This window comes from Aotus nancymaae, unplaced genomic scaffold, assembly GCF_030222135.1.
Source record: "Aotus nancymaae isolate 86718 unplaced genomic scaffold, 86718_ANA_hifiasm-v0.15.2.pri h1tg000014l, whole genome shotgun sequence".
Lineage (NCBI taxonomy): Eukaryota > Metazoa > Chordata > Mammalia > Primates > Aotidae > Aotus > Aotus nancymaae.
This window is the reverse complement of record NW_026988425.1, coordinates 95,496,634-95,520,276: the sequence shown is the minus strand read 5'-3', so window position 1 is coordinate 95,520,276 and position 23,643 is coordinate 95,496,634. Positions and strand designations below refer to the sequence as shown.

At 38.2% G+C, this 23,643-nt stretch overlaps 1 protein-coding gene across 8 annotated transcripts; it reads right to left on the bottom strand.

Annotated features, from left to right (window-relative positions):
* Window positions 1-2,995: 2,995 nt before the first annotated feature.
* MACIR (macrophage immunometabolism regulator) lies at window positions 2,996-23,171 on the bottom strand. Of its 8 annotated transcripts, none has more exons than XM_012459633.2 (3): window positions 23,038-23,171; window positions 15,676-15,765; window positions 2,996-5,766 (listed from the first exon to the last, which is right to left on the bottom strand). In XM_012459633.2, exon 3 carries the CDS (start codon window positions 5,741-5,743, stop codon window positions 5,120-5,122), a length of 624 nt encoding a protein of 207 aa, XP_012315056.1. In that variant the 5' UTR covers window positions 5,744-5,766; window positions 15,676-15,765; window positions 23,038-23,171; the 3' UTR covers window positions 2,996-5,119. The 8 variants fall into 8 exon arrangements, with proteins under 8 accessions (XP_012315056.1, XP_012315061.1, XP_064232274.1 ...); XM_012459638.2 differs by lacking the exon at window positions 23,038-23,171 and adding an exon at window positions 22,748-22,904; XM_064376204.1 differs by lacking the exon at window positions 23,038-23,171 and adding an exon at window positions 22,753-22,770.
* Between the last annotated feature and the right edge of the window lie 472 nt (window positions 23,172-23,643).

Below are 23,643 nucleotides of genomic sequence, written 5' to 3'. Positions count from 1 at the left end.
CTTTCCAATGAAGGTACTTTTAAGAAATACATCTTTATATTTCCCCAGCAATGTAGGTGAAAACACATCCATCCAATCAGCCAGACAGACAGAGAGAAAAATAAACAAGACTGTTCTTTCTTAGACTTCAGCTCCATGGGATTTAAGCTCCCCTCTCTTAAGTTGTTACTAGTCTACAAAATACGTGCTTGGCATGCCTCTTAGGCTACCTTTCTGTTTTCCCAATAATAAGCATGTCCTTGACGGTAAAAACTGTTGTAAACCTCTCTGTCCCCAGAGCGCCAGCGTATGCTCAGTAGATGCTTGTGGGTCACAGTGTGGGACCATTCTCATCTGTTCTCTGGTTAGAGGACAGGATCCAGAATGGTCTACAGATTGGTCTACTCCAAAAGTTTGGCTATTTTTTAAATTTACGTCGTAGCACACTGCAAGGGGTGTGGGGATGTGATAGGCAAAACTTTTATACAGATCTGCAATGTAAGTGAACTGATCAGTTCAGTAGCAGCTGCCTAAAGTGCTAAGTTAGGAAAGATAATGCATCCACATCTGGACTCTAGGGGGAATGTGCTGATAGATTAGTGATGTCTGCCACATGCATAGACAAGGAGCACAGTGGTCGGCATGCTCAGTATTTGCCATCCCAGCTCCAACCCCTTAGCCAAAATCTGAATTTCTTTAAGTTCAAAAACTTCTTACTGTGTAAATTCCTTTCCCTAACTGAGGCAGTAGGCCAGGGACAAAAGATGATTCAAAGTCTTCCAAATATATATTTCATGTGTAATGCTTCTACATAAAAGTTCAGTGAAGAATAGTTTTCCTGGCCAATTAGGCTAAAGGTCAATATCATGAATCCAGCATTTCCTCATCTTTCCACCAGATCACTGTAAGAATCATTTCTTGAGAACATTCTTAAGGAACTTTGAGAGTGTCAGTGTCCTTCCACAAAAGCAAAAGCATCAAAGCTCTTCTTTCCAGAAGTGACCCCAGCCAGGATCACTTAAGGATTGCACCAACTGCAACTACTCTCTTCCAATCTAATAAATACTGAGTTCCCTTTTCTCCTTCTGTGCTCTCCCATACATCTGTACATCAAGCACAACCCCACAATCAGGGGTGACAACATTCAAATTTAGTTTCAGACTTTCTCTCTTAAACCATTTAATAAAACTTTTCACAGCCAGGCACGCTGGCTCATGCCTGTAATCCCAGCACTTTAGGAGTCTGATGCAGGCAGATCACCTGAGGTCAGGAGTTCCAGACCAGCCTGGCCAACATGGCAAAACCCCATCCCTACTAAAAATGCAAAAATTAGCCGGGTGTGGTAGCTGATGCCTGTAATCCCAGCTATTCAGGAGGCTGAGGCAGGAGAATCGCTTGAACCCAGGAGGTGGAGGCTGCAATGAGCCGAAATCATGCCACTGCCCTCCAGCCTGGGCTACAGAGCAAGACTCTGTCTAAAAAAAACAACAAATAAATAAGAAGGAAAACAAAACCTTGCACGAAGTCATTTCATAATACAAATTCAACATCTCCCCTGGCTAGAGTAAAGAAAGAAGTGTCCTTGGGGGCTCAGCAAACTCAAATAACAAATCAAGCTCATTCTTCATTTGTTTCTTCTAGTCTTCTCAGCCAGAAAAATCCTTAATTTTTTCCAATGTAAAATATCAAAGAAGTCCATTTCATAATTCTTATCTAAAGAGGTAAAAGTGAAGTGCATCATTAAGCGCCGACAGCCTCCACTTACTAGCTTTACAATCACATTTATTATAGTTCCAAGGCAAACTTCCTCATCAATTTCCATTTCTCTAATCAAATTACATTGTTTAAAAAGGCAATTTTACTTAATACTTGCTGTCCTCTCTGCATTACAGTAATGTACATTCTTGCTCTCTTTCAACCCTAACTCCTCCAGAGCATTTATGCAATTTATAAACTGTGACAGTCTTTCCTCCTCTGTTCTCTGAATGAGAACCACTTAGACCAGGGTCACTTAAAAGTTTATTTTAAAAAGTTCAATGATTATAATAGAATAAAAGTCTGAGATAAAAATATGCTAGAATGAAAAAATAAGTTAAAAAAGGTTTCTTAAGATTTGAAGAAACATTTTCTTTAGTGAAAGACTAATTTGCCTCTAAAAGTTAACTCAGAATCTTCAAAAAGCTTCTCAGACCTCAAATATTGAAATCATTTAAATAAAGTGTCCCAGGGAAGGAAAAAGACACAGTGACCACAGATGGTTATTACAAGGCATAAGAAACAATGGACAGGGCTTGATGGCCCTGGAACAGTAGCCCAGCTGGGCTGGAGTGCAGAAGATCTGGGGGTCCTGAACTGGTTTTTACATGTTAAATCCATCCTCACTGAGCCTCTTCTCCATGACTACTGACTACGGGGGCCCTGCATCCAGAGGTGTAAAATGCAACCAAATGGAAGAAGAGCAAAAGCAGCTCACTTCAGATTGAGGCAAGGAATGAAATTTTATTGCAACTCTTACGCATCATCTGGGCTTCTAACAAATGGTACCTTTGCAAAAGAAGAAAAAAAATTAAAGTTATATAGTACTGCAACGTTTAAGGGCAAGAACAGTAAAATAACATCTTCAGGTATATTCTGGCCAAGTGTGCCCTATTTTGTATGGAATATTAAATTGAATAAAAAATGAAAAAGTTAAAAAATAGAAACCATGTCCAAAGGGATTGTTTTCAACGAAAAGAGATCTAGCCTATCCTTCTTTTAACAATTGGTTCCTACCTACCATAGGACACAATTCCATGGGGTACAGAGAAAGTAAGACTGAACTAATAAAGGGGTTCTGCAAACACACTGTGAAAATTACTGACCTAGAGTTGAAACTTTCTTTCTGGGAAACCAAATTTAAAATTATATATGTTTACTAATCAGAAAAGTATAAGTATGACATATCTCATACTATTAACCCCTTTATTTTTGCCACAGAGCTTCACCTATCTTTCAGTAAAAAACAAAACAAAACAAAAAAGCTACAAATTTTTATTTAGCTATTATTAAGAAACTTAGGCACATGGGCAGAACAGATCTCACAGGCAAACAGTTGTGTTTCCTAATAGATTGAATACATATCATTGCCATGAATACATCTTTTATCTTAAAATGCCAATGAGCATCAAAAGTAAATGGTTTTGTTACTGTTGTTGTCACTGTTTTGTTTAACAAAAACAGGGCCTTAAAATAAGTGCTTCAGTGGAATTCTTGAACAGTAAGTAGCCTGTTGATGGTGAACCTGCTTTAAAGCACCACACAACAATGTGTGTTTACATCACCCCTTTATTTCATAGTTAGAAATAATACAGTTCCACAGGGTAAATTGTCAATAAATAATGGTGTTTAATCATTAAACGTAAAAATCCCACTCTTTGGCATCTGACAGGATTCTATTTCTTGTCAAACTAATGACTATATGTATAGACATAGCTAATCTTAGTGATCATTCGTCAATACAATATGTTACAAAGGTGCAATTTACGTTAAAATATACAACAGCCAAAAATTTCCAGGCCAACGAGAAATCTGATCAACCCAGTAAGATATAGGCCAACTTCCCCAAGGCTCTTTCACATAGTTTGCCTTACTGAAAGTGTAATAAACATTGATTAAGAGTTCCTAGGGTTTTCTAATACTTACTTTGCTCTAAATAGAGTTTGCCATTCATTCTGGCTAAAGAAAAATCACAATTGCACCAGGAATGACTCACTTATTAATTAAGAGGTGTTCTTATTTTATAAGCAAGATTGCTAACACCTAAGAAACTCACAGCCCCCAAAATAAAAAGTAAGCAGTTCTATGCTGCCAGAAATGCCAATTCAATAATAAATTGCACCTTTAAGAGTCAAAAAAGGGGGAAAAAAGAAATAGAAACGTTTACAAAAGGTAAGTTACATACACATTTTTTTTCAAAATATATTCAAGAATAGTTGAGCTGTATTTGTTACTAAAGCCAGGGCATTATTTCTTTAGCAACAAATTAAACCAGTGCAATTGACATAAATTGTTAAGTAATCCAGGATTAACCCATTAAAACTGTAGAAGCATGTTAGGCTCCTACACTAATCCTAGAAACTGGAATTTCAATGAGTGCTTGTGTTGCACAGAACTAAAACTGGAATTACCTGATGCCATGCTGAATGGTATCACTTCATACTTAGTTTAATCATTCGATAGTAAAAATGAGTTCCTCTATTAAAGTTTTATTCACTTACAGAAAATTCAGATGCAAACAGTATTATGCCTATAATCCGCAATTAAAAGAATCCTTTCCATTTTAAAGTTCCAGGTGAATTTAAGGTAGAAAATAAGCACTAAGGAGAGTTTTTTCAACTTATGAAAACGTCATATTGGAAACTTTCTGGAAAAGCTTCCCCCCACCCATTGTAAAATAAATACTTTGTATCCCAAATTTAATTTTATTAAGACACACTTTAATAACGCTATAAAGAAATATTTTACAGCCATAGAGATCAATAACTTTCCATGCGGAAATAAAAAATTCATTGCTCAATAATATTATTGAGGCAAGTGAAGAAAGATTATTCTCTTGTCAATCTGAAATGTTAATTTTTTTCAGTGCAAAACCAGTTATAAAATATTTAAACTCAATATTTAAAAATAAAAGTGGTCCAATTCAGTAATGTTCAAGTTCTAAATTTCATAAAACAAATCATTACATACATTTTATAGTAAAATACAGAGATTCAAGAAGTACTTGAGTACTTAATATATAAATTTCTAATGAATCATACCAAGTCAGCAACAACCAAGCAGATAACATTCCCAATTTGAGTGTCAGAATCATAAAGATGAAATTACTGTACCAGAGCCTTTTTTTCCTAGCTAAAAGCTATACAAACTAACAGTCAACATTCTGTTTTCTTTGCAGTTGCGTGCTCTAGAATGATATCCCCCCCCAAGTACCTGTGATTTCATTCCTGTATTCAAAATTTGATCCAAACAATTTTTAGGTTCCAGGAACACTTAGCTGATATAACCATCTATAGTGTGAAGAGTCATGTACAGAGTACAGCAGTGGGTTTTTTCTAGCCAAGCGTAGGCTGACCTAAACTGGTTTAAACTCTCTGCAAGTCATTCATGTATTATTCCTAGCAAACACACGGTCCCCTCGGAGGGTTAGGTGTTGAAGCTGGTACTGTAGCACTTCTGTGTCAGCTGGCTCCTTGATGTTCATTTTATCTAGATTGAGGTAGTCCAGAGATTTGGAGTGAGCCCTCTTACCTTTAAGAAGACAAAGAGGCAGAGGCCCATGGAGGGCCTTATAAGGTTCATAAGGTAAAGATTTAGTGCACTTGTCTCCTGAGCTGGGCATCCTCCTTCGCCTCCTGCCATTGACAGCTGGAATCTCATATGGCTGGTAGTACCTACTTCTGGTTTTATACAAACGAGAGGAACGGGCAAGTCCTGCATCTAGCTGTTTGGAGCGTAAGGATGGCATGGCTTCTGCCTTGCTCTCTTCACCTCCTGTGCACTTCTGAGCTAACTTCAGGAGTTCCTCGCCAGTTGTGAAGCCAACCAAATAGTTAGAGTCCATGTGCAGGATCTGGTAGCCTGACACAGTCCTCCGCATCGGGGAGCAGGGTGTGCTGGAGCAGCGGGGCTTCTCTGCCTCTGCCTTTCCTGGGGAGTTGGCCTCAACCCCAGGGAAGGGCAGGGTGGTCAGGGTACTTCTAGACTCTCCATTAATATCGACTTCCATTTTAAGCACCAGTCTGCACAATCCTAAAAGTAAACAGACTTAGATTAGAAGAATATAATGCACAAAAACTTGGGCCAGACCAGAGGAATATAATGCACAGAAACTTGGGCCAGACCAGGTCCTTTTAGAAGGCTCAGGGAGCATGAAGTAACACTTTCCTGAAAGACAGTCAACGTACCACTGACATGTTATCTGTGTCTACTAAACATTTCAGAGCAGGCATGAAATGATAACTACCTATCCAGCTTCAAGAACTGAAAGGCAAGTTAAATTAAAGTCTGATGTACTAGAAAAAAGTTCAGATGGAGAAGCAAACAGAAAGCAACAACAAAAATACTTCCCTAAATTCAGCACTCTACTCAATCATATAAAGTTTATTCCTTAATGCAATATTAAGCGAGTCAAATACAGATCTCAGCATTAAGCAAATGAAAGCAATCATACACAGTTTCATAAGAACACACAAAATATTTCTGGCTTGAAAGTTAAATTTTTCCATTATTTAATTTAAAGCAGCTCTTGATACCTGCAATTCTTTTCAATTGTCTTTAAGAAACATATAATAAAGTTGATTGAGCTGATCGATTTCTTCAAGGAATCCAATTTTGACCTAAAAAACTATTCTTGGAGCATAAGGAGTCTTAGGGGAAGGTTTCCCCAAACCTTGTAAATGTTCTTCCTTCCATATTCCCAATGAATTAAAGAATATCATTTTGTAGTTTAAAAGTTAATCCTAAATCCAATATACCATGTAATTTTTAATACTGAAAATATATAAAACATCAGATGTCATTTTACTTGACTATTTAATCACAAAGTATACCAGGGACTTGACATTTTGTTTTTCAATACCCAAGACATCACACTTTTGAATAGTTTCATAAATGGCAGAATCACAATGAATATTAACATTGTTCCTTATGATTACCACATTACATAGTTTGGAAAGCCCCACTGACAAGAAGTAGTACAAGTGGTGGCTAGGTTCCCACAAAGCTGCAGATAGATCCCAATTTGGAAAATCAAATACTAAGGGAAATAGTGACAATGTCATTTCTGAAAAATTGTATTTGTACTTGTTTTTCAATTGGAAGTAGGTAACATGGTTTTAAGTATCTCAGATTGGTAATCAAAATGATGTCAACTGATTTTAAGATGAAAAATTTACTTAAAAATGTATTAAATAACTCTTACGAATCTTTTTACAAGACAAATAACCACTTCCTATTAAAGTATTTCTTGAAGTTTGGGTATGCATTTAAAATCCAAGCAATTAGAAAGCGTTAAAAAAAAAAAAACAGCACATTATTCCTCTACATGTATGTTCTAATTTCCTTCATTAGAAGATTGTGGAAGTTACCAGATTCCATCCTGTCCTCCCTATGATCCCCACTAAAAACAAACATTTATTACAATTTTTGAAATAAAGCAAATGCCAAAGGATCAATATAGTATTACTATTTATTCTAAACCTTCGACTGTTTCCCATTTTTATTTAACCAAAATACTCTAGTCCCTGAACCCTTTTAGATGTAATCAGGTTTATTATATTTTTAATATAAAAATAAATTATATTATAGTTTATATTATTTATATAAAATAAATTATGTTTGAGTAATATATTTCTCTCTTGATAGAACTGGAATAACAGGTGACTACCAGCTACTCTGATATGCATACAAGACTTCTTAGCTAAACTTTAGAGAGACATATGAAGCTTCAAGAAATTTTTATGCTAAACAAATATTTACTCAGAGTCCAATGACAAAGTTATCCCTCCTTTCTGACTAATTTGTAACCCAGAAAGAACACAAGAGACCATATCCAAGGCCTCCAACCTATGTAACCTGACTGGCAGCTACAGGTAGCAGCTGTTTCTCTGATACTTCATCCTGAAAAGGAGAGGAGGATTAGTGAGGCAAAAAACTAACTAGGGCCATGGAGGAAAGGGCATACATACACACACACACACACACACACACACACACACACACACACACAGATGGGGCGCCAAACCCAGGGAGAGTCGCCAAGGCAGTGACGCTCAAGCAGTCCTCATCCGCTCTGAGACTCTGGTCGAGGTCTCTTTCAAATCTGGCACTCCATGACAACCCATGGAGTTCCACCATGTAGCTTACTGCATTCTCATTTGGTATATTATAAACTTCTTTAAATCTATAACTTCAGACCCCACACATTCCAAATTGAGTAATAATTCATATGAAAGCGAGGCTAAAATTCATTTTTGTCTACACAGGAAAAAATTTGCTAAGCAAGTTAACAGTGTGCGAAGTTGCAGTAAAAAGGAATGGATACAGGCTTTTGTGATCAACAGATTATCAAAAGCTTGTCCCCATACTAAGTCAATCCTGCTGCATCAAGGTAAATCATCAGAAATTCTGAGAATCCTTAGGGATTGAAGATAAAGCATAGAAGGACACAACAGTTTAGAAAAATAGGCAGAAATGATATATTAGCTAGAAAATACCTGGAAGTACCTGGAAAATTAGAAATGTGAAGACAAGTGTAAAGGTCAAAATCGGATTTGATATGAAATAGACACTATTGTTAGAAGAGTAACTCATCAGTTAAGTTTCCAACCGCCAATAACACTATTGAAAAAAAAAAGTCAACTGGCTTGGGAAGAGAACTATCCAACCAGGATTTTCACACATCAACCTGGTAGACAATGATTTAACCTAGGTTGTTAAGCAGAAGATACAGATGTGGTTTAAGAGCTCTGGAAATTTCAACCAGGCAGTCTAGTGTATGAAATCTACCGTATTTTACTGAGGTAGACAAAACATTCACTACAGAAAAAACAATCTAATCAGAAAGTTGAAGGAGTGAGCACTTCTAACATTCTCCAACATAAAAACTCAAGGGAGCAACTAAAGCCAATGCAAAACAGGTCAGTATTCTAGGGAAAACTCCTGCGGGACGGTCTCAAGCCACCGGAACATGAAAAGGCTGACTTTAAACATAACATATGTAGCTGCTATCTGCTGAACTTTGATGAGCAATTCTCAGAGCTGAAAAACTGTTTGTACTTTATGGTTATCAAACAACAGTACTTTTGCTCCAAACTACAAATAGTGTATTCTCAAAACTAACAGCTCATTGGCTGGTTCACTGGTCTCTACAATATACTGCCATACATACAACAACAACTTCAGGTCTTGATGCTCACATAGGAACATGAATGCTGGAAACAAGACTCTCACAAACGGCTTTTGTTTTTCTAAAGGATTCTTTTTACTTATATATTGCCCTTCTAAAAAATATCTACTATGTGGCACCAGGAAAGCCAGGTAGAGGCTGGGTTTCAGAAAAGACAGCTGTCATTGTCAAATATTTCATTAGTAGTTGGGCTGAATGCTGAATAAGTAGCATACCTCCCATTCTTCAGAAAACAACACTTACACTACTACATTCCTGAGAATTTCCTGACTAGATTTAAATATTGAAGCAAGATCCTGAGAACAGTTACAGAATCAACTTGCTCAGGTTATCCTTACAATGCACAGAAGCTCTTTAGACACTTCCTCATCTGCAGAGGAAGAAGAAGTCTAGTTATCTGTTAATTCCAGAATTCTAAAAACAAAAAACAAAAACAAAGATGACACTGAAGACAGTAAAAACTGAACAGTCTCAACGTCAACCTATCTTGATATATAGATGTCCAACATTTTCCACAGCAAAATTTCTTATAGAAAGACATTCATCAGGAAACTCAGCTATGGTGACGATAACTGGAGATGGCCTGTGTTTAGCAGTATATTCTTCAGGTTTTCCCATGGAAAAAAATAAACGCTTAGAGGCTTGTCATTTTTAATACACCTATTCATGACTCAGCATTTTGTTTCATATTGTCAAATAAACTTTGTATCCAAAAAGCTTGCTGCCAAGATAAAAATTACAAAGCACTCTCATAAATACTACTAGAGGTACAATGCAACGAGTGCCACACTTCCCACTGCATCAATAAGAATAATCTGTGAATCAAGAAATCAGGTCTAATGCCAACTGCTACATTCCAGAGCTCTAAAACTCAGGGACCAAAGATACCTTTCTTGCTTCCATTAATGTCTTTCATATATAGTTTAAAGCAAAAATACACTGTAAACAGAATACAGAAAAAGTATTAATGTTATAATTACAGAAGCAGCAAAATATCTGCGGATAGAAGAAAAATAAAACAAAAAATGAAACAAGAATAGAAAAGTCAACTGGTAATTAAACAATGCTTTTGAAATTGAGTTTCTTAAAAAGTACCTGGAACAAATACAATTTTCCAAATGACACCTAAGGTCTTCAATATCAAATTCCCTCACAATCCAATCAGTAACAATGGCACCAATGTATTTATAAAACATGAAAGATTTGGCAATGTTCATAGATGTAGATGCTACATGTGGATCCAACGAGATGATACCAGAAAAAGATAACACTAATTCTTAAAAAATGCACACAAAGCATTGGTTATGGAATGCAATTGTAAATTTTGGCTAAAAATAAAGCAAATAGGTCCAAATTACAACGCCTGTGTAGGAGAACCTGGTGCACCAGGATAACCATGTTCAAAAGCCTCTGACCCATATAGAATCTGCATAGCTTTGAATACTCTCTGAGAGGCCAAACCTAAATTTGGAGCATTAATACCAACACTTTGAAAATATAACCTAAATGCCCTTGGCTCCTTAGACTAGCTTTGAAAACAGGTGGTAAGTCTGACAAATGCTATAGAAAGAATTCTTTTTGAAAATACTGTATCCTAATAACTGAATTTCATCTAAGAAAGTCAAAAAATTGATTCATTAGCTTTCCTATATTTAGGGTTCATTTATATATCAGTAGCATGCCCGTTAAAAATATTCAACTCCCTGAACCTTTAGCTGAGATGTTGAGATGTCAAAGGCATGAAATTCTATTTTTAGATTCATTCCACCAAGCTAAATAATGCTTTTTGCTGTCTTCTCTTTAAACACCTTTATTCTTCTCTATTACAGAATGAATTAGTTTATCAAACATATTTTTCATGTAAAGGTAAGGTACAATGTAATTCTCATCGAGAGAAAGAAAAGCAAAGGTTCCAAAAAGCTGAGAATGTGACTTAACACAAAGATACATCCAGATATTGCCCATAGTCAGCTCCTATGCTACAGGGTGTCTGAGCCAGTAACACACTCTAAGAAACAAAAATTGTTTCACTAGGCTCTAAACCTGGGCACCATCCTGCTTGCTAATTTCTTTAACCATACAGAGATATCTCAAAGAGGTCTTAAGAGTCCATGAACATTTTTTTATAACCACCTTTCCCTTCTACATACTTTCTACCTTTTTCTTACCCCACTAACCTGCTCAAATGACTGTTTTTCCTTGTTGTTTCTGAAAACGGATAAAAGCAATACATGGAAACTGAAAGCTATCCAGTCCAAATAATTCATAATGATATACTATAAATGGCAAAATCATTCTTCATCCCCTATCAATGCCGGACATATCTTGAGGAAACCTCTATTAATATTTTGATATATCCTTCCTTTTCCTGAGTATTTATAAATGTGAGAGTGAGTGATTACTTCTTTCTACAATGAAAACATGCAAGTGTACACACAGACACACATGAGTATTTCTGCAAGAAATTCCAGAAGTAAAAATGCTGAGTCAAAGAACATGTTCTTTTCAGATTTTTATAACAACCTTCACAAAACCTTATTAATAATGTTTCTGTTTTTCACATGGATAATATATTACTTTATATAACTAAAAATTAATGTAAACACTTTTAAAGAGTACAACCTATACAGTCACTCAAAGAGTGCCTGCTTCTCCTTCCATTGCTTAGGAACAGAAATTATCAAAAGAAGAAAGGAAGATGATGTGCTTTCTCTTTGTTGATGTGTTCAATTTTTCCAAAAAGGGAAAGATAAATGAAAGGGACATGACAGCCATTCTTTGACCTCCAATCTCCTGATACTATTTTCACATAAAACACCTCTTTAAAGAAATTTATAAACTAAATGTAAATTTTCCTTCAAAAAAGGGAAGATAACATTTTATTTATATATATTAGAAAAATATATAAAGTGTACATTTCAAAAGCATTAGGCACCGCATTCAACACCCCAACACCAGTATTCTGGCTGAGACCAAAGCAAACAGGTCCAAACCATAATATACGTCAGCGGAACCCCAGGCACCAGCAAGAACAGTCAAAAGAGAAGTCTGCACAGCTTTGAACACTCTTCAAGAGACTAAGCTTCCTATCTATTTGGCACAAAGAGCAACATTTTGAAAATATGATCTAGATGCTCCTTAGACCAGCTCTGAAAATAGCTGGTAAGTTTCAAAACTGCTATACAAAGAATTCTTTTTGAAATTGCATTCTGAGAATTTTTTAAAATAAAGATTACAAAAAAAATTCATTCCCAGTAATCAAAACACTGCTCCATATGCTTCCATTTTTTTTTTAGCAACATACAGCAATACCATATAAGAGAAAACAGATATCAACATAACTATCTTAAATATACAGAACAAAAATGTCATCATGTTAAGAAAATCCTTTTTAAGAGGTACCTGAATCAAACCATTGGAATAGAGCCATTATTTGGGAAACAGGAACTTCTAAGCATGGCTAATACCTGTCTGGTGATATCTATGATATCTAGAGTCGCCTATTTTTCTGTTTGTGTTTGTTTGTTTGTTTGTTTAGACACAGGGTCTTGCTCTGCCACCCTTGCTGGAGTGCAGTGGGGCAATGATAGCTCATTGCAACCTCAAACTCCTGGGCTCAAGCGATCCTCCCACCTCAGCCTCCCAAGTAGCTGGGACACAAGTGTGCATCACCACAACGGATTAATTATTTCTTTCATACTTTTAGAGACGAGGTGTCACTGTGTTGCCCAGGCTGGTCTCAAGCAATCCTCCCTCCTTAGCGTCCCAAGCAGCTATGATTACAGGCACGAGCCACCACCCCTGGCTAGGGTCATATAGTTTTAATGCCAGAATCATCTTGGAAATAACCTACCTGGAACCTCTACCTCCAAATATAGAGAAGACACTGAAACCATGAAGACAGGGGCCTGCCCAGAGCTATATAGGTAGTTAATGCCCATAATTACAACCCAGGCATCCTGGCTCCAAGTCCATGCTGTGCTTCTAGCCTGTGGTTCCCAAACTTGTCTACACAACAGAATCATGCAAGGAGATTCAAAGAATACTGATGTCTGTGTTCCACCCAAGATTTGTGATTTAACTGATCTGGGATGTAGCCTGGGTTCTGCAATTTCTAAAAGATTCCCAGGTGATTCTAATATGCATATAGGTTTGGGAACTTGTCAGATAGAACTTATCAGATAGAAGAGTTTCACTCTTGTAAGTTCCTGCTTTGTTTTTAATCAGTAATTACTGTATAGTCATATTGGTGAACATAATTTTTGGCTGCTTATAATTGCTAACAACCTACCCGTAGGCCTTCTAATTTACTGTTCCTAATCTGCTGTGGGCTGAAAATATCTGCTAACCAAACGTGTTAAAACTGCATGTAAAATAAAAATAAATCTGTGCTGAATGAGAATCGGGCTCCTTCATCTACATACATTTTGATATAGTTATTTTAACTACTTAGAAGCCTTTGTCAGGTACTTTGGAGAATAATTTGGCATTTACTTATAAAATTGAACAAATGCCCATTAAACAACCCAGTCACCATACTCATAGATATGTAACCCAAGAAAAATGAAAATACATGTCCACACAAACACCTGAATGTGAATATTTATGACAGCTTCATACACAGTCACCGAAACTGGAAACAATCCAAATATCCACCAACAGGGAAAGAGATAAACAAACTGCGGCCCATCTCTACAATGGATACCACTCAGCAATGAAGTGGAACAAACTAAGAAAACACTAAGTGAAAGAGGCACATGTTGCACCTGTATACTACATGATTCCACATACGTGGCATTCTGGAAAAGGCAAAACTATCAGCCTGAAATCAATCAGTGATTGCCAAGGGCTAGGGTGGGGAGAGGGGATAACTGCAAAGGGGCAAAAGGGAATTTTGTGCGGTGATGAAAATATTCTACTTGTTGACTGTAGTGGTCACTACATAACTGGATACATTGGTCAAAATGCATCAGACTGTACACTTGAAAAGGATGAATTTTACTATGTAAGTTATACTTCAATAAATATGACATTAAAAATAAATGAACTCTTTGTCACATATTTCCAAGTTTCAGATGGTCCTCCAAATTTTAAATTTTTTTGTACCATATAATTTCAGAATCAAAAGGAATCTTAATAGTTGCCCAGTGTATGTTTGAACACCTTCAGTGACAATTAACTCACTATCTCCCAAGTTGACTCATCTTACCTTGTGCAGCTCTGCTAGAATGTTGATTTATTCATATATAGATCTGTATGTACATGCGTATATACAGTCAGCCCTCTGTGTCCATGAGTTCTGCATCCATGGATTAAACCAACCACAGAGAGAAAATATTTGAAAAACCAAAAAATTATATCTATACTGAATATGCATACACTTTTTGCTTGTCATTATTCCCTAAACAATACAGTACAGCCACTGTTTATGTAACATGTACATTGTAATAAGTATTATAAGCAATCTAGAGATTATTTAAAGTATACAAGAGGATATGCATAAGTTATAGGCAAATACTACGCCATTTTGTATCAGGGACTTACATGTCTTCAGATTTTGGTATCTGGGGGAAGTCCTGGGACCAATTCCCCATGGATGCCAAGGAACAACTGTACAAATACAGGCATATACAGAGAAAGATGGATAGACATAGATATACACACATATATTCCTGCAGCTTCTACCCACTGCTCCTAGTTTTATGCTTTATTTTTATCAGCTGAGTCAGGGACCAGGCCACATTATTTTTTATTCAATATCCTCTCAAAGTACTTCATACTATGGTTTTCAAACTACTTGCTCTTTTCCACAAAACTGAAAATTTTAGTAATGTTTCCATGTTTCAAATGTCCTAAAATGCATTTTCATAAATTTAATAGGTTTTATCTACTTAATGAGATTAAAGCGTTTGTTTTCCCCTAACATTCCTTTGAATCATTCTGCTGCTGACTGGAAATTTAGAAATCACTTAAAGGAAAACTCTGCTGTTTCCAAGGATTATGACCTCTCTACATAATTTAAAGCAAGGATGTACAAAGATAATGGCCGACTAGAATGACGCACCAAAACATGAAGTCACACTAATATAGTCTTGAGAATGCTAAAGAGCTACCATAGCTCATTATGAAGTTTTTTTTTCCCTTCAAAGACTTCGAGCCACATGGACAACTATGTCAGCAAAGATACACAGATGACACACTGAAAAAAGACAACTAAAGGAAGAAAACAGTATTGCATATTTTTAACAGTTTAAATTCAGGGTATGACAAAAAGAATGTCACATTTGCAGTGAACTGCTATCTGACTAAGTGAAAATAATGCTCCTGTTAGACACCTGTTAGCTCATTCTTTATGTATGATCATATACAATCAGAATTTTTTGCAAATTATTTCAGCAATGTTTGGAGATTAATGTTTTTACTAAAATTTGCCCCAAATTGGAGCAACTACCTCTAACTACTTTACTTTGAAATATGATTTCATAAGATCTTTATCTCATGGGAATTTAAAAGAAGGAAAACAGTCAAGCATTTCAAGTAAAATGTTTGCATATTGCAACAATAATTTCATTTCTCATCATTAAAAATTTGTAATTATAGTATACATATTTGCAATAATACACTAACATTTCACATTCACTTGATTAACTGACATTTCACATTCACTTGTTTATTTATGTAGTCTTTAAAACACATTATGGTATTATGTTCATACAACTGTTAACAAACAGAAAAAGCAAAATACAACTTACCAGACTAAATCCCAGAAGATGTCACTGCACAATTTCCAATGAGTCCCAAGGGAACACAGACATAATAATTTTTCTGTTCTACTCCAGGTACTAAACATGAAATACAAAAATAAACCTTTAATTTAACAAGTAACACAACTTACAACATGATATCAATTTTAACTGCAAAAGAGAATGAAACTAGCAGGAGGTAGTAACACCAAGTATAGGTTATATAGGATCCAATAATTAATTAACCCAATTAATGTTGAGTTTATTCTACTAAATGCATCCTCAAACATTTCATCATGTGTATTCCTATGTACTCTGTTGCTTAAATTCTACCTAGAGACTAAGAGTAGCTAAATGGGCTAAATAATGAGACAAGTAAAATTAAGGTAATAAGTATTAGTTTTACCATCCTAGTCCTATTCACGTGTTCAACTGATTTACAGTACTCTATGGAGAAAAAAAAATAATGCTTATGCTAGGATTAAAAGTACAGGCCATAGTTCCTAGCTCCAGCCTTGCTAAGAACTCTGCCTCTTGATCCTGCATAAATACCAATCTCTAAAATAAGGACCATAATATCCCCTCCTCCTCCCTAATACAGTTGTGAGATGGACCAAATGAAATGAGGTAGGTGAATGCCTTACATGCTGCAAAGCTCTTTACAACATATGTGCCATTATTATGCAATTAATTTTTGATATCTACTCATTTTAGCCATAAAGCAGCGACAATGTAAATCTTACATAAGACTAATATGAGGTAAATGATAAGAAGGCTCTTGGATGAAAACAACAAAAAAGAGAATGACTGAAAAAGCACTTTTTTATGGTTACCACCTTACTGAAGGTTTCTAGCATCTTCTCCGTGCCTTCCCTCTCTTACCTAGGAAGTTAATGTGTAAGAGAATCTATCTTTATCTCCTACCTCCCCAGTTAATAGGATTAATTGACTGAGACCAAGGAAACCCGCCAAAGTCCTTTTCCATCTGTAAAAATTTCTCTGGTTGTTGGTTTTCTGTTGTGTTAAACAATAGAAGTGGTTGGAGGGGTGTCAAATGAGGCGAGAAGATTCATTTTACCTGCATAGGTGCACAGAGCCTGAAAAGTGGCGACAGTACAATACCTTCTCAAACAAAGGACAAACTGCCAAGAAAAATGGCAAGGGGTTTGTAACTTTATTAGTTTCCTTGCCAGCGCAGAAGAGTTTTATCGAAAAGAAATAGACAATTACTGAATTTAATATGTATTTCTTTAGCTTGAGAAACTGGAAGGAACTAATGCACCAAAAACTGACATTCCGAGAAACGGGCATGTTTATCAGCCTTTGGTACTTCTTTAGATGTGGATAACAGAAACACTTCCTTTCATTTCTTTTGCCACCAACTATTTTCAAATTGGGTAACCAAAAAATAAAAAAATGTAGATAATTAAGCCTTGATTCTACCCCATCAATGAAGCCTCTGGTTTTAGTACACAGTAAACTAATGTAACAAATATTGTTACCTATAGACAAAATGTTTATTTAATATAATTAACCCAAATAATTTCCCCAATGCTAAAGTTACAACGTTCATCTTCATTTCTTATTTAATGAATTTTTAATGGGAAAGAGAATTTTTAAAACATTTCTTTAGCATCTTCTGTATGTCAAAAGCTATATACAATTTATATCATTTAATCTTAACTACTCTATGAGGAAAATATTATTGTTCCATTTTTAAAGCACTCTTTAATAGTATCCTATTTTAAAGTACTCTTTCAAGTGATACTACATGAGAGTCAGAGCAGGAGTCAGAACCCCAATTGGTCTGACTCCAAAGTTCATTTACTTTACACTCTGGCCTCTGTTCAATGATAAGACCACATGTATAGCCTTTTACACAATAATCATGATCCTGCCAAATGTATACTAATTAATTTTTATAAATGAAATTCTATTTTAAGTGTATGGGGAGGCACTTTATCTAAAAGCTTTACTGCCTCATTTGCGAAATGGTTGGGGGAGGTAGTTTTAACTACTAGCTGCAAGGTTATTTCCAACTTGAAAAATACTAGGATTTGATGGCATATCGTGGAGAGTCTCATACAAAATCCTTCTGAATCATGGACTCTTTCTTCTAAGAGCTTATATTTTCTAAAATCACAAATTATAAGACACAACAAATACTTTCTGGTTATACAGTTGGATATCAAATACAGTTATGTATTTCCGCTTTATTTCTCAAGACTGCATCTATCACAAAGTGAGACAGATTTCATTTATACTTTTAGAAATGTCAATTGAAAAACAAGCAGGAGAAACACTAGAAATATCTGAATGTCTTAATAGTAAATAAAGAATAGTTTTGATAGTCTGAAATCTCATTCAAACTTTCATATAATTTGCCCGTGTATTCGCTGACATATTCTTACCAAGTTTTTACATGCATCAGAAAAATATTTACACTTTCAAAGTTTTTCAACACCAAAAGAAAGAAATCAACTAAAACTTTAGTCTCGATTTGAAAGCAGAGGAGCCGCAAAGACATTATCTAACTCTTGCACTGGAGCTGATGTGGAAATCTAGGAAATGGTCAGTAATTTCATAGTAAACAAAGAGTAGTAACTGATTATTCCTATTATTTCAGTGCCAATCCAAAAACAGAATATAAACACAGTGTCCAAGGGAAAAACACAAGCAAAACTAAGGTGCAGGAGCTCCATTACATTCTCAGTTTTTCTATTTTTGGCTCTGCTTACTGCTTTGTGTGTAATTAAGTGCTCTCTGTGCACAGATGCTAAGAGAAGGAGGAGGTATATGGTGAATAAGAGAGAAAAAGAAACAAAAAGAACAAGACCAGAAACTAACTAGTATAAGAATATACCTTTTCTTTAAGACATATCCCATAAAGAAATCTACTACAAAATGACAGTAAAGGTTCCACCCTGTCTCCCACTTACAACAATTAAAATATTGTAATATAAAAGTCCCCATAACATGTACCTTTCAAATAACACACACTTTCAGAATACTTCATAATTCTCTACTGCTCGCAATTGATTTTGGCCAATGTTCTAAACACTGAAGGCTTGGAAAGGGATCAACAGATTTCCTCTAAAAAACAGTCAGCAAGAGGAAAAGGAATCCATGTGAAATTCTTGGAAGATAGACTAAATACTGCATAGAAACAAAGACTGAAGTAAATAGAGCAAAGGCTATGTGATATAATAAATGCTTCCAGTTATAAGAAGCTAAAACAGAATGCAGTGGGACATTATCCCACAAGCAATAAAAATAGGAAAAACTAAGCACTGGCCAAGAGCTGCCCACAGACTTCTGGATAAGAAAGTCATGAGTGACTAAGCAAAAGACACCCAACATTTGACTGCAAGTGAAGCGTCTACAAATAGAAAAGTTTGCAAACATTAACTACGAAATGTATCGAATTTCTCACATTGTAGTTATTATCACGGGTAAATAAAGAAGAATGCCTTTCAAAAACAGAGTGACTGTGTATCTCAATTCATAGTCAATATCCTGGCATAATTATTTAAAGCAACCCCCTTTAACTTTCAAAAGTGTCTCAGTTTGACTGTTTTAATTGTTATCCTACTCAAAAGTAACATATACCAATAGAAAGGCAATGACTTCTTTAAAAAGGGAAACACCCTTCTGCTTGAACAGTGAATTCCCATTCAGATCTGAGTTCTTCTACAGGTGGCTCACGCCCCCAGCACTTTGGCAGGCCAAGGTGGGTGGATCATGAGGTCAAGAGATTGAGACAAACAGGCCAACATGGTGAAACCACTTAGGTATTCACTTATTCAGTCATTCAGCAACTTTTCTTGAGTCTTATTATATATCCCCACACCGTACAGGCACTGGTGAACATAGAGAGTAAAGCCTAAAACTGGGCCAGAGGGGAGAACAGACATGGAAATAAATGAATCTAATATATACAACGGTAAACCTGAATGGCACTAGGAATCCAGAAAAGGGAGTGGCTTTCCCAAAAACACAGAAAGCTCCATCTGGAAATGTTTAAGTCCAAACAAAATGCGTACACACACAAAAAAGTCGTAAATCTCAGGCTTCAGCACAGATCACTAACAAAACAGCAATAAGAAAAAAATTAACAATATCAACCACAAATCCTAAGGTTATAGATATGAGGACCAGCACATAGCACTTCCAATTATTGGTAAATACATCTCATTCATCATTAAAGTTTATATTATGAAAAGACAAATTTTAGCAAAGATATTGATAGAGTAGAAGTTGTGAGTTCTAATTCTAGCTCCCAAAACATTTACTTTCATTTTTTTCATAGCCCTAACCTGAAGCCCACCAAAACCTTAAAAAAAAAAGAAAGAAACAGGTAGCATTTTCAGAGTGGCTATTTAAGAAGAGACCAGGCCGGGCGCGGTGGCTCACTCCTGTAATCCCAGCACTTTGGGAGGCCAACGCGGGTGGATCATGAGGTCAAGAGATCAAGACCATCCTGGCCAACATGGTGAAACCCCATCTCTACTAAAAAATACAAAAATTAGCTCGGCGTGGTGGCATGCACCTGTAGTCCCAGCTACTCGGGAGGCTGAGGCAGGAAAATCACTTGAACCCAGGAGGTAGAGGTTGCAGTGAGCCGAGATCGGGCCACTGCACTCCAGCCTGGCGAGAGTGAGACGCCATCTAAAAAAAAAAAAAAAAAAGAGAGAGAGAGACCAATAACGAAAAAGCACTTGGAAAAAAACAGCAATTTTTAAAAATTCCTTTCAGAATAGTGAAAATATTTTGTAAACATTAGTCTCAAAGACCACTAAAAACAAATAAAAAATGAACCAAAACATCTCTGGAGGAATATTAACAGAACACTAAGCAGAAATAAAATGACTTAATTGTCAAAGTACAACACAACAATGAAAACAAAATGTTTAGCTGTACCTAGATGCTCATCTTAGAGGTTCCTTTCAAATAATCTTACTTTACCATTTGCAATTTGCAAAAACTAAATCAATAGTTTTTAAGAAGAGTTAACTAGAGTGTCTTTTCTGAAACCATCCTTGACCTTAAAAACAAACCATTAACCTTGCCAACTTTGTAAGATAACCCATATTCGTTCAGTAAGACAAAAATGTGTTTCTCTTTCTACTATCAGTTATTTTAATAGCAATCCACCCCCTTAAAGCGTAGCATTCATTATCTTTCCATTTCTGCTAGTAAAAATTAAACCTAGGTTACTAATATCTTATCACATGGTGTCATCCTTCTACTTTTAGAAAAATACCCAGTTTCACTGCAAATATGACCAATAGTAAGTGGAACTAAAGGTCAACATGCAGGCTTTACAAGGAATTTGCCTCTTAGGAAGCATCATCAAAATGGGACAGGTGTATACAGTGGAAGTGGCTAACCTTTGGGAAAGCTTAAAACCAGATACTCATTTTCATAGGCTGATGACAAAATCAAAGTTATCTCTGGAGGAAAGAAGGCTGATCTTCCACCTCACCCTCAGCTACAAATCAGCAAATAAATTTTAAATACTGTGCATAAAGTTTTATTATTCTCACCATATTAAATACTTTTGAGTTAATTTTATAATAGTTCTCCAAAATACACAGTATACAAAGTAAGCAAAATCATTGACTGTTACATAATATCAATAAATATATCTTATACACTGAAGTAGTTACCACTAACACTCTCATTTGCAATGAAATAAACTAAAATGTTGGCAAAAGCATATTCTATACATAAATTCTTACCAAATTAACAGGTCTCTGTATTCATTAACTCATATTTCATCATGTTAATTTTACTTTAAAGTTTATAATGCATTCAGAGTTACATAATAAAAACACTGAGGATTCTGTGAAACATTCATTAAACATAATAGTGTAATCATAAATCGAGGCCAAAAGCTTCTGCAGTAATAACCAATACTATATTTTGAAATGCCTGGGAAAATAAACTTTGCGAAAGGGTCATTTCTATCTGTCTAGTGTCAATCCTGTATTACAGAATTCGAGAAAATAAAGCCACTAACAACCCTAGGATGGCTCTTTGAAAAAAAAAAAAGGAAAACGAAGAGTCTAGTAACATCAGAAATATGCAAGAATTGTTCTTTCAGCTAGAAGCGGCAAGCACACTATAAAATGCCTCCATTCTTCCTCCTCAAATAAAAAGTTCTCAGCTTTACCTGTGCACCACAGCCAGACACACAGAGACACACATACACACGCGGAAATCTTGGTTCCACCCAAATCACTAATCCAACCGGTTGAAAACTGAGGTGGGTGGAGAGGCAGGGAGTCCCTAAGGGTGTGGAACACTTGCAAGGGGAAAAGGACGGGGCCATCATCCCCTTGGCGTTCCCATCTCCTTTCTGGCGGAGAGCTGCAGATTCCACCACTAGAGAGAGTTTGGCAGCTTCACAATGGGGCCGTTGCTCGAGGTCTGACTGCCACCCGCCTCGAAACCCCTCTCCTCCGTTTCCCACCTGCCCCAAAGTCCACCCGCGACAGGTGGGGCGAGGGCGGTAATGCCCGACATCTGCCGCTTACGCTTCTGGCTGGGATCGGGCCCCAATCCACACGCGCGCACGCGGCCACAGCCGGCCGGTCCACCCCCACTGCACCGGCAGACGCTCGGAGGGCGCGGGCGGCCTCGCAGCCGGGTTGCAACCCGGACGAGGAGGGGCGGCGAGATCAGGCCGCCGGGGCTCGCCCTGAGGTGCTATCTGGCCAGGGCAGTCGCACCCTGCGCGCGGCCGGGCGCGCGGCCAAAGGTGCAGCAGGCTGGGGAAAGCTACTTCTCAATGGGGCCTCTAGGCCCGCTGCCCCGCGGTGCGGGCACGGCGGCCGAGGGAGGGAGCGAGCGTGCGCGCCAACGCGCCCCGACTTCCGCACCGCGGCAACGCGGGAGAGGCGCTCCGGGTCGCCGAGTACCCGCACCTCCCTAGCGAGCGCACGACGCGCGCACACGGGGGGCGCACGCCCCCGCACACTCACTCACACGCGCTGCACACTCACGGCGTCTCCGGCCCCACCCCTGTGCCAGGCAACCACAAGCTCCCCGCACCCCGCGCGGGCCCCACCCAGTTTACCAGACCCCAGTCCCCTTCGGGTGCCTGGGAACCGGTCCACCGCAGCCGTGGAACGCTGGGGCCGCCCTGCCGCCCATTGCAGAAGCTGGTCCGGCCGGGTTTCCCCAGCACCTCGGGCATCGTGCGCCCGGCCAAGACACGAGGCAGAGAGGAAGGGGCGGCGCCGCGATTGGGGCTGGCACTAGGGATCGGTGACTGGGGTAAACCCACTCCCTAAAACACCCCATAACCACTACCTTTTCTGCGGCACAAAAGGTTACAGACGGAGCCGCCGTCCCCGTGCAACCTACCGATGGCCCAGGGCTCCGCCGCCTCCACCGTGCCCGAGGCCGCGGAGCCGGAGACAGGCGCGGGAGAGGCGCAGGACTGCGGCGCCGAGATCCGGGCAGAGGCCGCCAGCCGAGCCAGTCGGGTACCCTCTCCTCTCCCACCGCGCACGGCGCCAGCTACCGCCCGGCGTAGTCCCCGCCTCCTCCTCCTCCTCCTCCCCCGCCTCCTCCTCCGCCTCCTCCCCCGCCTCCTCCTCCGCCCGCCTTCCCGCCTCCTCCCTCTGGCTGCAGAGGCGCAGCCCGTCAGCGTTGAGCCCGCCTCCTGCGCCCAGCTCTCAGACACCCGGAGGAAGGGCGGGCCGGCGGGCGAGCGAAAGGCGCTAAGAGGCCAGAAGGAATTGGCGGGGGTGGGCGGGGTTGTTGACTGGTGGTGGGAAGGAGGAGTCGTAACACCCCCTTTCCAGTCTAAACCCCGCACTCCAGCTAAAGAGCTCCAGCTTGCGGGGCTGGGAACACTCCGGCGTGCCCAGTTAAGCGGTGTTGATGTTTTGTCACTTGTGAGTCTCTGCTTAAAGGGCTCAGCACTGAGCAGAAGTACAGAAAACTAGAAGCCCATGAAATTAAAAA